The 16,901-nt window shown below is 27.5% G+C and overlaps 2 protein-coding genes across 13 annotated transcripts in view; both read left to right on the plus strand.

The window, feature by feature from the left end:
- The window catches only part of LOC100162825 (neurotrimin-like), a 244,680-nt gene that overhangs the window by 88,940 nt on the left and 138,839 nt on the right, over window positions 1-16,901 (plus strand). The gene's annotated exons all lie outside the window — the stretch shown is intronic.
- LOC107883230 (peroxidasin homolog) overlaps window positions 2,992-16,901 on the plus strand; it is an 18,729-nt gene continuing 4,819 nt past the window's right edge. Inside the window, exons 1-14 of one of the 12 annotated variants that reach the window (XM_016802860.2) lie at window positions 2,992-3,243; window positions 3,559-3,624; window positions 3,693-3,782; window positions 3,887-4,030; window positions 4,126-4,197; window positions 5,405-5,476; window positions 5,580-5,723; window positions 5,819-5,890; window positions 6,607-6,750; window positions 6,826-6,897; window positions 7,019-7,194; window positions 7,444-7,592; window positions 9,127-9,247; window positions 9,316-9,493. In XM_016802860.2, coding sequence (XP_016658349.1) covers window positions 3,020-3,243; window positions 3,559-3,624; window positions 3,693-3,782; window positions 3,887-4,030; window positions 4,126-4,197; window positions 5,405-5,476; window positions 5,580-5,723; window positions 5,819-5,890; window positions 6,607-6,750; window positions 6,826-6,897; window positions 7,019-7,194; window positions 7,444-7,592; window positions 9,127-9,247; window positions 9,316-9,464 — 1,695 coding nt within the window. In that variant the 5' untranslated portion in view covers window positions 2,992-3,019 and the 3' untranslated portion in view covers window positions 9,465-9,493. Of the gene's footprint in view, window positions 3,313-3,558; window positions 3,625-3,692; window positions 3,783-3,886; window positions 4,031-4,125; window positions 4,198-5,404; window positions 5,477-5,579; window positions 5,724-5,818; window positions 5,891-6,606; window positions 6,751-6,825; window positions 6,898-7,018; window positions 7,195-7,360; window positions 7,593-9,126; window positions 9,248-9,315; window positions 9,494-16,901 lie in introns of those variants that run through there. The other 11 variants (XM_016802861.2, XM_016802866.2, XM_016802867.2 and 8 more) reach the window with 11 other exon arrangements.

Consider the following 16,901-nt stretch of genomic DNA (forward strand, 5'->3'; position numbering starts at 1 on the left):
AAAACCAAACTAACATAAGTCACTAAGAATCGGAATCAGCAGAAAAATATAAAATTAAATGTATAGAAAAAAAAATTTAGTAATGTTTAACTTTCTTAAAAAAGCTACTAAAAAAATCTAAAAATTTTAAAAACTAAACTCAGATTTAACTACAATGTTAAAGAAATATAAAAAAATCGATTACCACAATAACCTAAAAGGAAGATCGATCAACTCAAATCTTTTTACAGAATTTAAATCTGTATGCGTAATCTTGTTAGGCTTTTAGGTCTAAAACGTGAAATAAATACGCTACTTCCATAAGTACATACTAATAAAAACGCTATTTATATTATTTATGTTAACAATACTATTCATCTTTATTTTTATGTTTATTTAAAAACATTAAATAGTTAAAATATATTAGCTATACCTAATTTTTGTTAAATCAATCATAAAATAAGTTGGTTTAACGCAAACGTGGTTAATCAATAATAATCAAGGAAGTAATAATTATTCCAACTGATATAGTACATTGGCTATTATTATCATAAATGTAGTTGTTTTAAAAATAATATTGTTTACCAATGCTATAATAATGTAACAATATTAGAATATTTTTTTTAACAGATACACAATATTTGTAATTATAATACATTTAGTTGATTCAACAATATTATTTTCAACTACAAATAAATTGTTATTTTTTTATCCGTGTGAAACCGCCCAAATGAATGATATCAAACAATATGTTGGTACTCCACATTTTGTACGTATTAAGTTAATTAGTAATAACGCTCATCCTCTGTCGCATTGCTTATGGTTTTAATAAGACCATTCTTCATAGCTGCTGATAGCAAGAATATCGTACTTACGAATATTCCTATTATCTTTCGTACACTGTTTTTTCCGGCCGATGGCGTAATTTTGGACTGTTTTATTCCTTCGATTCGTTCATAATATTCATCATTATAGAAAAAAAGTTATCGGCATTACGTTTATTTTCAATTAATCGGGTTATTGTACATATTTAAGCATATTTCATTTAAATCCAGTACAGTATAGATACTGTCTCGTTTCTATGGTACCTATGATAATTTTCTATTTGTCAACTATTGACAATTTTTATATAGTTTGTAAGCAATAAACACGCATAAAGATAACATAAAAGTGGGTTGACCATACCTATTATGTCCCACAATTAAATCGATTACCGATAAAGATGTTTATATATTTTGTTTTAAATTTTAATACATTGCCAAATATAATATGGAAATGTTGATTAAACTAAGAAATTTAATATCCGACATTGCCTATTTATTCCTGCCATTGTCGAATTGTCGACAATGATTATGAAATCACGACAATTCCTAAATTATTATCACATGTGTTTATATTTTGTAAACAGCGCAAAACAAGACAAAATATTTTGAAAATTTTATCGTATATAGAAAATGTTATATAAACATTCAGTGAAAAATTCATGTATCTACGTTATTTTGTTTTAGAGTTTAACCAAAAACCAAAATCGATCTTAGTTTTTCCCGGCACTTTCAAAAACTATCAGGAATGTTTTGCTTTTGAACCCCAAAAGTAGCAACCAGATTCACTTTCCTATCAGAAAAGATACAGCTGAAGAAAATCCAATCGTTTTTACTTCTATAAAAGAAAATGACAAACAAAAAATTGTTTTAAAAAGGTGGGTAGGTTAGTGGATGATGATTTATTTGTTCACAGGAAAAAAAAATGATTAAAAAATTATAGTTAAATAAAATATAGTAAGTATAATAATTTACTAGGTAAAATAACTGAAATGATATAATTATTACAATTATTTAAATATAGTTGTTTTTAGTAATAATATTTACTACCTATGTGTTATAGTTATTTAAATGTAAAATGTTTGAATTAATTAAAACAATATAGTTAAAATAGATTACTAATACTAATAGTTAAAATTATCATAAACATAAGGAAGTATCATTATTTAATATGTAAAAAAACTAAATGAAATTGGTCTTATGAATGTAAATTTGCCATGTTGCAAAACAAAAAGTGAACTGGCGCCTGCCAAATATATTTCTATAGATACAAACTTGAAACTAGTACTAATAATTATGCAATAAATCATTTTAATTGTTAATCAACATGGTTTTTTTATACTTTTATTTTTTATAGTAAAATATGTAATAATAAATTATATTGTGATGAAAATTACATATTTAATTTATATTTAGACATGGATTATTTCACGAGAAAATGGTTATTTAATATTGGATTTAAACATTTGATCAGTATATTTAAAGGCTAATTTTTTTATAATAACAGATTTTTAAATAATTTATAAATACAAGATAATAATATATAATATACAAACGACCTCACTTAGTACAATGTGGGGAATAATACTTAAAATAAAGAAGGGCTCAGATTAAAATGTTTAATTATTATGACTTAGGTACTTTTTAATTTTTAATTACTTTTGAACCTTGTATTTTTTAAATATTTAAAATAAATAGTTATTTGTTTTTAACAAAAAACGATACTTGAAAAATATTTTTGTTAATCTAAAGTAGACCAATATTCAATAGTTTCAAAATTAAAAACATCAAAGCTCATTAGAAATAAAACAATTTCGTATCACAACAGGAAAATACCTTCAATAATATAAAAAAATATTAAGTTATAAATAAATAAATATTAAATGCAAAATTTAAATTATGTATTATATATTATAAACTTTAATAATTAAGTTGCATAGATTATAGGTAGGTACACAAATTTTTAATAACATTCCTCACTTTAACACTATAAGATTAACCCTTTGTAATATAATACATACAAATTAGGTGTTTTTACTATAGATTACATTATTGATTATTTCTCATACATTATCCAAACAGGAAAACGTGCATGTTATTCGTAATCGATGCTAATTTAAATTACGCAAAAAAAAAAAAAATCCACGCTAAAAACAAATTCGGTATTGTATATTATTATCTACCTATGTAGACAGTGTGCATTGCGACCAGTCTGAGTGATGACTCTCCCGATGCATCAAGACGCTGCCGCCGCCGCCGCCGCTGTTTTACGGAGAACTAGAATGATTCTGCTACTTTTGCTGTTGATGTTCTCCTTGTCGTCGTTTCCATCAGTTACCGCTGAGTGCCCGGAAAAATGCTTGTGCATAGAAGAGATATTCTTCTGCCATAAGAAGGGATTGGATCGGATACCCGACCGCATACCTCCGGCTATCAAAGTGCTGTAAGTCGACTACACGGAAGATAATACCATCGTTAAAACGCCGGCTGTCGAGTTTGAAAATAATAAATAGTAATATATTTAATATATCTAATAATAATATTATTAGATATATATTTAATATATCTAATAATAATATTATTAGATATATAATAAATATCATTATCTCATATGTCATATAGTTACAGTTCTTGTGAGTTATAATATAAAGTCAACACTTTTAAATGTTTAATTAAACATTCTTCATTAATTATAATTATAGAATTTTTAATAATACCAGTAGATATACGACAATAAACAAATTGTATTGTATTCCAGGGACTTGAGCTACAACGAAATCATGGATATCGAATCATTAGCTCATCTAACAGAGTTAGAGACCTTGTGAGTTATAATATACCTAATATAAACATTTTGAAATGCATAGACATTATTAATTAATTATAATCCAGAATCGAATCATATTTCAGGAATTTGAGCAACAATAATATAAGTGAATTGAAACATGGTGCTTTTGCAAATCTTTCGAAGCTTCAGTCATTGTAAGAATATATTAAAAAATAGCTAGTGATTATATATTTCTTTATATCATATTTTTACCTTACTTGTAATATATTATCTATACAATAAATTATTTAATTATTAGATTATTGAATGGAAATAAATTCGAAAATATCGAGACTGGGGTTTTTAATAACTTAACGAGTTTAGAATTTTTATTATTGCATGAAAACAACATTCATAAGCTCGATTCGGAAATATTTAAGGGACTTACAAAACTGTATAAACTGTAAGTATTAAACTTATTTTTCATGTGATACAAACACTTTTAAATTCATAGATACTATTAATTAATTATAATCCAGATTATAATCATATTTTCAGAACTTTGAATAACAATAATATAAGTGAGGTAAAAAATGGTGCATTTGCAAATCTTTCGAAGCTTCAAATATTGTAAGAATATAAATTGAAAAATAGCTAGTTATTATATATTTATTTATATTATATTATTACCTTTAATATATTATCTCTACAATAAATATCATTAGCTAATCTGACAGAGTTACAGTTCTTGTGAGTTATAATATACCTAACAAGCTGAATATGTGCACTTCGTACCCGATAAATGTACCAACTGAATATGACTCAAACTTTGTTCAATTCGTTATTTAATATTCGGTATACAGTGTTTAAAATTAATCTTAAATTTTCGTTACCCGGAATAAAAATTCTGCTTCGCAGTAGTATATTATCATGTAGGCAATCTACCTGCAGTAGATCGTGGACTCCTTGTTTGTACATAAGTATAAGATTTAACTCCAAAGTACCAAAGTTATATAAAGTTTGTCGTATCCTCCATATAGTGGATTAATATAATCAATTAATACAAGATCCTAACTGAACATAACTATTCATATCAGATGAATAAAAAATAACCAAATTTAACCATTCCTAAATTAGTCTATCTTCTTCCCGGATGTTTAATCTGCACACAAACATTAATTTATATAATATATATATATATTGACAAAAAATAATAATACAAATCAACAAACATTACCAAACAACCAATATCCACCAATATATAATACTCTGTTACGCCACTGTTATATTTTTGACATCCAGATTTCCTACTTTTCCGGTGGATTTTCCTAAAATTTTGTTTCATAATGACCTTCTCCGTGATATACCATTTTGTTTAAAAAAAATCAAGAAGATCTGATAAGTAGTTCTATAGTTTTACCTGTACAAAGATTTTCATTTCACATTTATATAGTTAGAAGATATATATAATATATTGACAAAAAATAATAATACAAATCAACAAAGGTGCCCGTAACCAATAGCCAGCAATATACAATACACTATTATTATTTTAATCCGCAACTTACCTTGTTTTTGGTCATGTCGCAAGGTGTACACTTAAGAGGCAATAACTCCGGAACCACTTATCGCACAGCGTACAAAATTCACAGAAACCATCCACATATTATCAAATTTAATATGCCCTGAAATTTTAATCGAAATCGGTTAGGTGAATCTTGAGTTATAAAATGTATTCAAAATGTTCACTTATTTTTATATATATATAGATGTAAACACTTTGAAATGCATAAACGTTATCAAATAATTATAATCCAGAATGTAAACATATTTTCAGAAATTTGAGCAACAGTAATATTAGTGAGGTGAAAAATGGTGCATTTGCAAATCTTTCGAAGCTTCAGACATTGTAAGAATATACATTAAAAAAACAGCTAGTGATTATATTATATTTATATCAAATTATTACCTTACCTATATATTATCTATATAGTAAATTATTTAAATAATAGATTATTGAATGGAAATAAAATCGAAAACATTGAGACTGGGGTTTTTAATAACTTAACGAGTTTAGACTCCTTATCCTTGCATGATAACAACATTCATAAGCTCGATTCGGAAATGTTTAAGGGACTTACACGACTGTTTAAACTGTATGTATTACACACATTTTTCATGTGACATAAACACTTTTAAATGCATAGATACTATGAATTAATTATAATCCAGAATTCACTCATATTTTCAGAATGTTGAGTAACAATAATATAAGTGAATTGAAACATGGTGGATTTGCAAACCTTTCAGAGCTTCAGATATTGTAAGAATATAAATTAACAAGTAGCTAGTGGTATAATATTTATTATCATATTATCATATTATTACCTATATATATATATATATCTATATAATAAATATCATTAGCTCCTCTGCCAGAGTTACAGTTAGGGACTGGAACCGAACCTTTAAAAAATTAAGAACCGGAACCTGAACCAAAACCTTTATTTTAATATAATAAAGTACCGGAACTGAACCGGAAGTTTTAAATTAAAAAGGTACTTTAAGGTTCAAAAATAAAATAATTTTATTTATCATATTTAAAGGTATTACGGTTTTGTGTATAACCTATGTACCTATGCTATAATTTGAGTTTTCTAATATTTCTCATACCTCAATTAACCTAACCTAACCTCAATTATACCCACATTCTGGATGACTATTTGAAATTATTATACTTTTTGGTACCGAAATTATCTGGAACCGGAACCTAAATTATTTGGAACCGGTACCTTTATTTTTTTTTCATCAAAGAACCAGAACCGAACCGGAATCGTTATTTTATTTTTGGAGAACCGGTAGTGGAACCGGTACCGATAAATTCAAAAGGTTTCAGTCCCTGGTTACAGTTCTTGTGTGTCACACTATAATGACTACAATTTTAAATGTTTACATAAACATTATTCATTAATTATAACCATAAAATGTCTCATAATACCAGTAGATATACGACAGTGAGAAAATTGTATTGTCTTTCAGGTACTTGGATAATAATAAAATCGAAAACATCGAGACTGGGGCTTTTAATAACTTAACGAGTTTGAAAGTATTACACTTGGATTACAACAACATTCATAAGCTCGATTTGGAAATGTTTAAGGGCCTTAGAAAACTTGATAAACTGTAAGTATTAAACACATTTTTCATGTGTTCGTATTGTATAGCCGAGTGAAAATGACATTTTATATTTTATAATAGGTTTTTAGACCACAATATGATAAGACATATTCCACCTGGGACAATCGATTCATTAACGTCGTTGAGTCTTTTGTAAGTCAGGATGAACTGCCTACAATATATTATATACTATTAATATTATAATTGCTATAGTTACTTTCATTACCTGTATTATATATTTGTCTAAACAAAACATTAATGTATTCTACTAAAGATGGCTTGACCATAACCCGTTGACGTGCGATTGCAATATTCTGTTGTTTGTAAATGTACTGAAGAAAAGTTACCCTCAGCGAGATGTACTCTGGGATAACGACCCGTCGTGTCATTTTCCCGTAGAAATGAAAGAAAAATCGTTGAAGGAAATAACCAAAAATGATTTTAATTGCAGTGAGTAATGATTCTAATTAAATAAAAGATATAAAATATATAACATAATATTATATGCTATAATTTACATAGTATAATATTGTCTGCAACAGTGCTGTACCTATATTTATTGATGTACAGTCGGTTATTTGTGCGTTTTGCCTTAATGGGTACTATTGTTTGACAGATGTTGTCGAGAACGAGTTGTTTTATTTAATAATGTGATGATTTTGACGAGTGTATTATATATGTATATTGTTGTACATACAGCGTCTCCGGATGTAATTGTGGTACCAGAAAACAAGACGGTGTCGGTCGGTGAACAGTTACAACTCTCGTGCAAAGTTGTAGGAGACCCGGAACCTTATATAACGTGGGCCAAAGACGACATCGATCTAGAACTTGGGAAACGAGTTCAGGTAAGATTATTTTAAGATTTACGGTAATTGATATAAAATCAGCTTATATATAATCGTGCACTGTTGTTAAAAAATGTTGTTTTCATTATTTACTTTAAATTCTTTGCATAAACTCAAACTTTTTAAAAGTAAGTTTCCCAATAATTTTGCACCACTTTCAAAGTATATATTCTATTTGATGCAACTTTACTCCTGCTCCTCAACCTTTAAAGAATTTAGGACAAAATCCCACCACCAAAATCTCACTCGAACTGTTTAAGTTTAGAAGAAATTTGCTTACCACTAATAATAATTTTTAGATTCTGAGCGTATTCGTATTTTTTTTTGTGTATGGCATTACATTTTAAGACAGTTAAACTGCTTAGATTTCCTTAAATATATTATGGTTTCTGATAGGTATGTGAATCTAGACGGTACTTTGGGGGGGGGGGGGGATTCAAAAATTAAAATACGTAAAATCCATGAAAATATACAAATTATTTTGAATTAGTAATTCATAAAAATTTTGTTTTTAAATCTAAATCTAAATCTTCAAATCTAAATTTTAAAGCGTAATACAACATTCCTTATAAGTTTGTCTACCTTTTTTTAAAAAAAAAATGTCTACAAGCATATCAAATTTTAATTGTATGAGCGTTTGAAGATATTTACGGACAATTTCAAATTAAAATTTTTTTATTTTTTCTTCTATGAATATCAAAAACTTTTATCTGATGGGCAAATAAGCGCGTGAAAATATAACACAAGAGTATAAGACTCCTGATATATTGTTACAATAGCAGTTTAAATATATTAAAAATCCTTAGTCCTTTTTTTTTATAAGCATTTAATGTTCAATTTTTGAAAATATTTATCAAATTTAAAATTAAAAATAATTTTGTATACTTTTATATCTAATGATTGAAAATTAAGGTTACACGTAAATAGGTTATATATAAATTACTTCATTCACAATAATATCATCAAATATACTTAGTAATATCATAGGCTAACTGACCATCTCCACTCAGGATCGTTTTTCTTATACAACGATATTATATCATTGAATTCAAAATTAATATAATCCCTTACAGTGACCCACTTGTAACCTACTGCTGTATATAACATATAATTTGAGCATTTTTATTTATACGGCAATGGCACACCGGGTTTCCTAAAAATGCTGATCAAAGATTTTTTTGATTTTTTAATATAAGGTCCCGGGGAAGTCGTTCTCATAGCTATTTATAATTATCTTAAGACATAAATAAACACATTTTATTTTATTTGAAAATAAAGTTAAAAATGTATAAATAATGCTCATCAAACATTCAATGATTTAACATTGAACTTGAAGTTTACATATGCATATTATCCACTATCCATATTACTATAAAAAAAAATATTATATTATGAACAACATTCGTTACTTATTGGCTATCACCAATATATTTTCATTAGAGCTATTTCCCTGATTCTTTTTTTACTGTACTGTTAAAATATATTGTATATATTGATATGTAAATATTAATCCACAGTAAACTAATTTCTGCAGGTATTTCAAAACAATACATTGATTATATCTAAAGTGGAAAAAACGGACGGCGGTAAATATAAGTGCGTGGCGTCCAATTATCTTGGACGAAAATCTTTCGAAGCGATGGTTAATGTAAACGGTAATTATAATGTGTACCACTATATAGTCATGTATCAATATATCATTACTAATCATTACTTAATTTAGGTTTGGCGAAAAATGGTTCTAAAACCATGTTTAGGATAATACGTTTAATAATAGGTTTTTCTTGTCTCTTTATTATATTAGCGAATTACTTAATTTATAATGGCATATCTAATATTGTAAAAAATGTATTATTATTATTATTCTTGTGACTTGTGAATTGTATATTTTACAATTAACATGCATATTGTAATATATAATATAAATTAATAGCTGCAGAACTGGCAGAACTACAATATAGTTTATAGTTAAACTTAACCATTTTGAAATGATTTTCTATGTTATATAAGTCGTAGTACAACATAATATTATGATTTAATTAAATTATATTAGTTAAAAATTATCTTGTCAATCTGCATTGTATTTGCTAAGAAGTAATATCATTGATTATAAATAATAATAATTATAATAGGTATTATGTATTATATATTATAGTTAACGTTATAGTTATCTCCAAGCTTCGTCAGTCCAATTTTCATAGCATTGTTCATTGGTTCAAGAGATATTTCGTAGATAATATTATTGTTAAGAATCATTATATTGTACTAATTGTTTAAAAATGTTTATATTAATATTGAGTTTTATTCAATCCACACACTCCCACTGATATCCCCTATATATTATTATATGTAACTATTAAATCTAATGAAATAATTTTAAAATTATATTTTATATAGTTTATACGAGTTTAATATTACTATATTATGTAATTATATTATGTTTTATAAATTATACGTAATGAGAAAAAAAAATGGGTCAAAAATAATAGGATTTTGATCCATTAGTTGTTGTTTGTCTTTGACCTTTTTTCATACACCATAATATTTCCCACTTAAACTTAATTTAATGCAGTTATCTATATATTTCAGACACGCGTTCGTATTTTATACATAATATTGCTTACTTCAATAAATTAACACTGACCATCGGTTGTTATCTCGTTAATTTTATATTTCTCAGTAGAGTTCATATATACCTACATGCTATACAGTCTACTATTCTCACCTTTTTGGGATAATCTATTCATTATTATTAATATTTCACTAACAAAAAAAAAAACAAAATTTTAATCTAAAAAATAAAAAGACTTTTTTACATGCATATAATATAGGGATAATATAATGTAACTATATTATTATGTATTCTTACAAAGCTTGTAACTAATACAGCTACACTTTTTATTCATACGTACAACCTTGTAATGAGACAAAACAAAATGCCCGTTTATGTGGTGCACTCTCGTTTTTCATTACCCCAACCGGTCAATGAAGACCGACGCCGCGCACTCACGCGACACCGAACCGTCGACAACAGACCGTCCTACGGCATACAACCGCCGGAACGAAGTACAGATGGCGTAGAATGATGTCCCGTTTTCCAGACTCGCGCCGCCCGCCGGAAAATCAAATTTTCCTCGTGAACCCGTGGGAATAAAACCCCAGAGTTTTCGGATTCATAATCAGCCCAGTTCACAGTATTAATGTGTAACCGCAAAACACTTTTATTCATTAACTAAGACAACGAAACTGAAGGAACGACAACTATCAGTTCACCCATGATCCGACATATAAGCAATAAGCATAACATAAGTATAGGCCGCCAGCCACCGATCAAGCATTATCTCTCCCCGCTGAGTATAGAGGATTGTGAGCCGGATGATACTAGTTTATGATACTGTTTAAAAACAGTGATACTGGTTATCGTCACGAACGGACAAAAATCTCTTTACTATCAACCAGGGACTGGAATCTTTATGATTTTATCGGTTTGGGTTTAGGTTTCGATTCTCAAAAACCGAAAATTTCGGTTTCGGTTCTGGCTTTGGTTTTCAAAAATATAGAATTTCGGTTTCGGTTTCAGTTTATACCGGTTTTAACCCTTATTATTTGACTTTTTTTATCAATAAAGTATTGTATAAAAAAATGAACATAATATTAATAACCTCTTTTTAGTGACAGGTATTTGTAATTAAGTGTAACTATTTCAGAATTTAGGTAATATTATAAAAAAATGAATTATTATAAAATAATAAATTAAAATAAAAAAATAAATTTTAATATTTAAAATAAATAAAAAATCATTATAATAAAACAAATCAGAATGATTTTTTAACACACTTGGGTGACCCATGTTCCTGTTTGATATAATAATTTATAACTTAAATATAAAAATATAAATTTATACAATATATACCACTCTAATGAAAACGGAAGAACAGTTTAGTAGAATTGTCGTACAAAGCATAGTATAGAGAAAAGAGTTAACGATACCCGCATTAGGTTTAGGTATTTAATATTATCAATGCAGGCATATTAGTAAGGTAACAATTATAATTTATAATTTATATGAAAACTTACTCTGAATTCTGAATCACTCATAAACGTCAAAATTGCTATTATTTTCAGAAATTCTACATCAGCTATTGCGAATTGCAATTCAATAATAATATTGATATCGATTACACGGAAATAAGAATTTGGATTTTTGGTATTTTTTTTATGACAATTCTGTTGTACTTGTACAAATAATAATATTCTTATTTCTTAGCATTGATAAACTTTTATAGGTCTACAATTCTATAATTATTTATTATTACCTACTAATAATTAGTTATTACCAACTCACACCATAGATAAAATATCTATTGGATTTTGGAACCGAAAAAAACCGAAAAAAAACCGTAAAAACCTCTACATCAAAATATAGGTTTCGGTTTTGGTTCTTAAAAAAATGTATTTAAGGGTTCCGGTCCGGTTCCTGTTCCCAATATTCAAAGGGTTCCGGTTCCAAAACCAGTTCTATTCGGTACGGATCCAGTCCCTGCTATCAACAGCACTCTATGCCCCAGACTGAGTAAGCCGGACGGTAGTTCCATACCGTTACCCACAGATATTTATAAAGTCTGCACTTGCAGTAAATGTGTTCTCGCCACGCCTAGTAGGCGTCGTGAAATATTGTTCGCTTCCGCCAAGACACCGCCGTCAGAGCCGAGTCGTCGCCGCCGAAAAGATCGTCATCGAATTGCGTGCCGTTGCCTGGAGGCCACCGTCAGAGAAAAATTTTTTTTTTTTTAACTGTAGTTTATTAGTGGTTTCGGAGATCATAGTGTATAGTTAACTATTCATAAAATGTCACTAATTATAATAAACCACAGGATTAAGGATACAACATAGTCTGCAATGAATGCGTAAATTACAAAGTTCTTTATTGATATCATAAACAAATATAATTTTATAAATTATGTACATTTTAAACTATTTTTAATAATTTAAATTTAACTAAGAACTAATTGATGCAAAATATTTTTGGTTAACCTGTATTTTGCTAATATAAATATATTTGATGGCTTCCCCACACGTGAGCATGCAACATATAGTTGCCCATAAGAAAAACATGGATTTTCCAAGTCCAAGCCACAAATCTACATTGTTTGTCTAATATGAATTAGAAAATAGAATATAATAATATATATACAAACGCGTTTTTAATAAAAAAAATATCCAACTCCAAAGGCACCGGAGATAATGTCTGTTTGTAGTTAGTTTTTTGCAACGACTTAAATGTTCACTATAATTCTGTATTGGAATTTGTAGAACGAATCATTTTATACGACGTCACTCATGGCAACCATTTATAAACAATACGACGTCACTCATTGCAACCATTTAAAAACAAAAATTTCGATCTGAAATCACAAAATTCCCGTTTTAGCACCTACCGAGGTTGCTCCTCTCACGATGAAAACTCTCTTATTTTTTAAGTTGGACCAAGTTACACACGGTGTAAAAAATGCCATCATGATTGGTCCATTAATTTCGGAGTTCGTTCCAGACAAACATTGTGACACGAGATTTTTATATATAAGATAAGATTTCCCACCTTGAGATAATTACTTATACTCTTGGAATATACAGAGTGATCTCCAAGCTTGAACAGTCCCATTTTCTTTAAATAATGTAATTTTCAAGTTCTGTTGTTTTGGAATTCCTTACGATACTTAATTTCCATATTTTCATATACTTAATAATATTGTTATGCTTTTCAAGGAGTAACTTGAAGAAATGCAAAATTCGTTGTTAATAATGATAACTATTTTTTTATATTGTTTAGTTAACAGTAAATCAGTTGCTATTTTTGAAAATAATGTTATATTTATAACGAAATTTGAATTTGCTGTTTTGGAATTATTAAACTTAACGGCTTTATGATCTACAAACGATAATAGTTCATGATAATAGATTTAGAATATAGGGGGATACGATGATTTGGGAAATAATTCTGATTAATATTAACATATAGAAAATATTTTATATTAAATAGTACGCTTATTTATATTTGACATAACACATAGTTTCTATATACTACAGCTTTCAATTTTGATTTAGATGCATCGACGTTTTCAAGAAATCATAATTTTATCTGTTTACTTAAAAAAAAAGTGAAGCTAATTTGAAAAAGATAAGTTTGTATCACTACGGGAGAATGCTTAAATAGTTTCAAAAATAAAAGTATAAGAAAATATGATCTTTAAGTTTAGGTATTTCAAATTTAAAAAATGTGAATAAATCCATTATTAAAGGTTATTATAAGAGGAAGGGGTGACCATCTCTTGTGAATAAATTTGTAGTTAACTTCCAAATTATATAAACTAGACTTTTGACTAGGTTTGACTTAATGGGCTCACCTATCAAAAAAATTGTATACGTATAATAACATCAGTAATATATTATTATTTTTTTTTTTCATAGGTAGATATAAACTTGTCATCTTAAGGTTCAACTGGTGGTTGGTTACCAAAATATTATATTCTCATAAGAAAAAAGGCATACAGTAGCTTAAGGAATCTTACTGGAAATTCATGGTTTACATTTGTCAATGCGTTTAACATTCCAACTGATAGATGTCCAATACCAGTGGTAATATATGAAAACATTAAAAATAATGATATAATTTTATAATAACCATTATGATACACGATATTTGATGACTTAAATATGGTTGAATTAATATAAAATATAATAAACATATAATTAAGATATTAAAGGACTATTTTAATCATAGAATAAAAATAATATTATACAAAATTAAATTGTGTGCCATTCGTTGTCTAATTATTATATATTTATAATTTATCACTATATTTTTACAGGGCACATATTATATTACATCAGGATATGATTTGATGAAATTTGAAGATAATAATTTGCCCTAAGTATTTTTTTTATGGAAAATATAAAGTGATGGCACGCTATAACAATGTGGAAAATAAAGAAGTTGGTTGCGTGGTTTCGGAAATAAATTTTATACGACCATGGGAAACACCAATTTAATAATATTAATACAAACTAATAATATTTGTTATTGACTTATAATATTAAGACTTAAATAAAAACACTGGATAACTAATAAACGGTGGACCATAAGGAATGTTGGGTGATTCAATATACATAAACATATATACACATTATGCATATATTTACGCACCCTCGTACCTACACACACACGTCACATGCAAAACATAAATAATAAAATATGCGAAAAACAACTCTTAGTGGTGACGGTTTGTCAGTGTGAATATTTTAAATTATATTTATATTGTCATTACTTATTAATGTATTAATACCGGTAAGTTATAACCAGTAAGTTGAATTAATATATTCTCAAATTACAAAAAATTACAATAGTCGTATGTATATACATACTACTGGGAATTTTAACCTATTCAACGGACATTTAAGTATTATTTTGACTACTTACCGTGTACACAAAAAAAAACACGCATTAAGATAAAATCAATACATTCATAGCTCCGCTCAGAATCTCAAATGCGATACTGTACCTACCTAAAACAAACCTTCGGATCGCCCCAGTATTTAATTTATTACTATTAAAAAAAAATTCTTCTTCTTTTATGGTTGGTACTTGAGAGGTACCCAAAAAGAGTTTACCCCAGTGATTTAAAAAAAGGTTCGACACAACTGCTGGTATGTGTACCATCATACATTTATATAAACAACAGTGGTATGACTAAAAATTATAGTCTATCAACTATAACACCGACCTAAAATAATTGTATAATTGAAAATGTACATAAATATTTACAATAGTAGGTACCTGAAAAGTGAAAACTGGCTGAACCGTTAATCCTCTAAACTGTGTTTTATTTATTTTCTAAAATGTAGTTATTTTGTTGTGATTGTATAATATTATTTGTGGGTACTTGAAACTTTTAAAGTATACTATTATATCTATGATATTACCACGGTTTGTTGTTGATAACGCGTTACCTAATGGATATTGCGATATGATTAATTTGGAATTTATTATTGATACCTAATATAGGTAAATTTTTTTTTAATACTATAGATAAGTAGGTATACCTATAATAGGTATGTCTAATATGTAGACTGACAAACCGTCTCCACTTAGAATCGTTTTTCTTATACAGTGATATTATATCATTGAATTCAAATTTAATACTATCCATTATACAGAGACCCACTTGTAACCTACTGTACAGCAGAGCGACATCCACTTACCCATCATTTTAGGTATAATTTTCCTAATAATTTCGCATTCCTTGAAAATATGTTCTACTTGATGCAACTATACTCCTCGCTCTTCAACCCATAAAGAATCTAGGACAAAATCCCACCACCAAAATCTTGCTCGGACCGTTTAAGTTTAGAAAAAATTTGCTAATCACTAAAAATAATTTTTAGATTCGTATTTTTTTTTTGTGTATGTCATCACTTTTTAGGACAGTAAAACTGTTTGGATTTCCTTCAATAGTATCTTTTCGGATTGGAAAGTGAATTTAGTTGGTACTTTGGGGGTAAAAGTAAAATACGTTAAATTCATGAAAATGTGCAAATTATTTTGAATTAGAAATTCATAAAAATTATCTTTTATATCTAAGATTTGAAAATTTAATACAAGATTCCTTATAAGTTGGCCTACCTTTATCAAAAAAAAAAAAAAAAAAAAATGTCTACAAGCAAACCAAATTAAAATTGTATGAGCATTTGAAGCTGTTTACAGACAATTTCAAATTTAATTTTTTTTTTTTTTTTCTATGAATATCCAAATGTCTTAACTGTTAGCAAAAAAGCGTGAAAATATAATACAAGACTCCTGATGAATTGCTACAATAGTATTTTATAAATATTAAAAATCCTTAGTCACAATTTTTTTTTTTATAAGCATTTAATGTTCGATTTTTAACAATATTTATCGAATGATTTTGTATACTTTTATATTTAAGGATTGAAAATGTAAAACAAGATTCCACGTAAATAGATTTTAAATAAATTACTTTATTCACAATTATATCATCAAATGATTTTAGTAATATCATAGGTTGGCTGACCATCTTCGCTCAGGATCGTTTTTCTTATACAACGATATTATATCATTGAATTCAAATTTAATACAGTCCCTATTACATATAACTGGTTCGTTTTTGTTTATACGGCAACGGCACACCGGGTTTCCTAAAAATGCTGATCAAAGATTTTGTTCTTTTTAATACAAGGTTCCAGGGAAGTCATTCTTAGAGCGATCTAAAAATATCGTAAATACATAAATAA

Source organism: Acyrthosiphon pisum, chromosome A2 (genome assembly GCF_005508785.2).
Source record: "Acyrthosiphon pisum isolate AL4f chromosome A2, pea_aphid_22Mar2018_4r6ur, whole genome shotgun sequence".
Lineage (NCBI taxonomy): Eukaryota > Metazoa > Arthropoda > Insecta > Hemiptera > Aphididae > Acyrthosiphon > Acyrthosiphon pisum.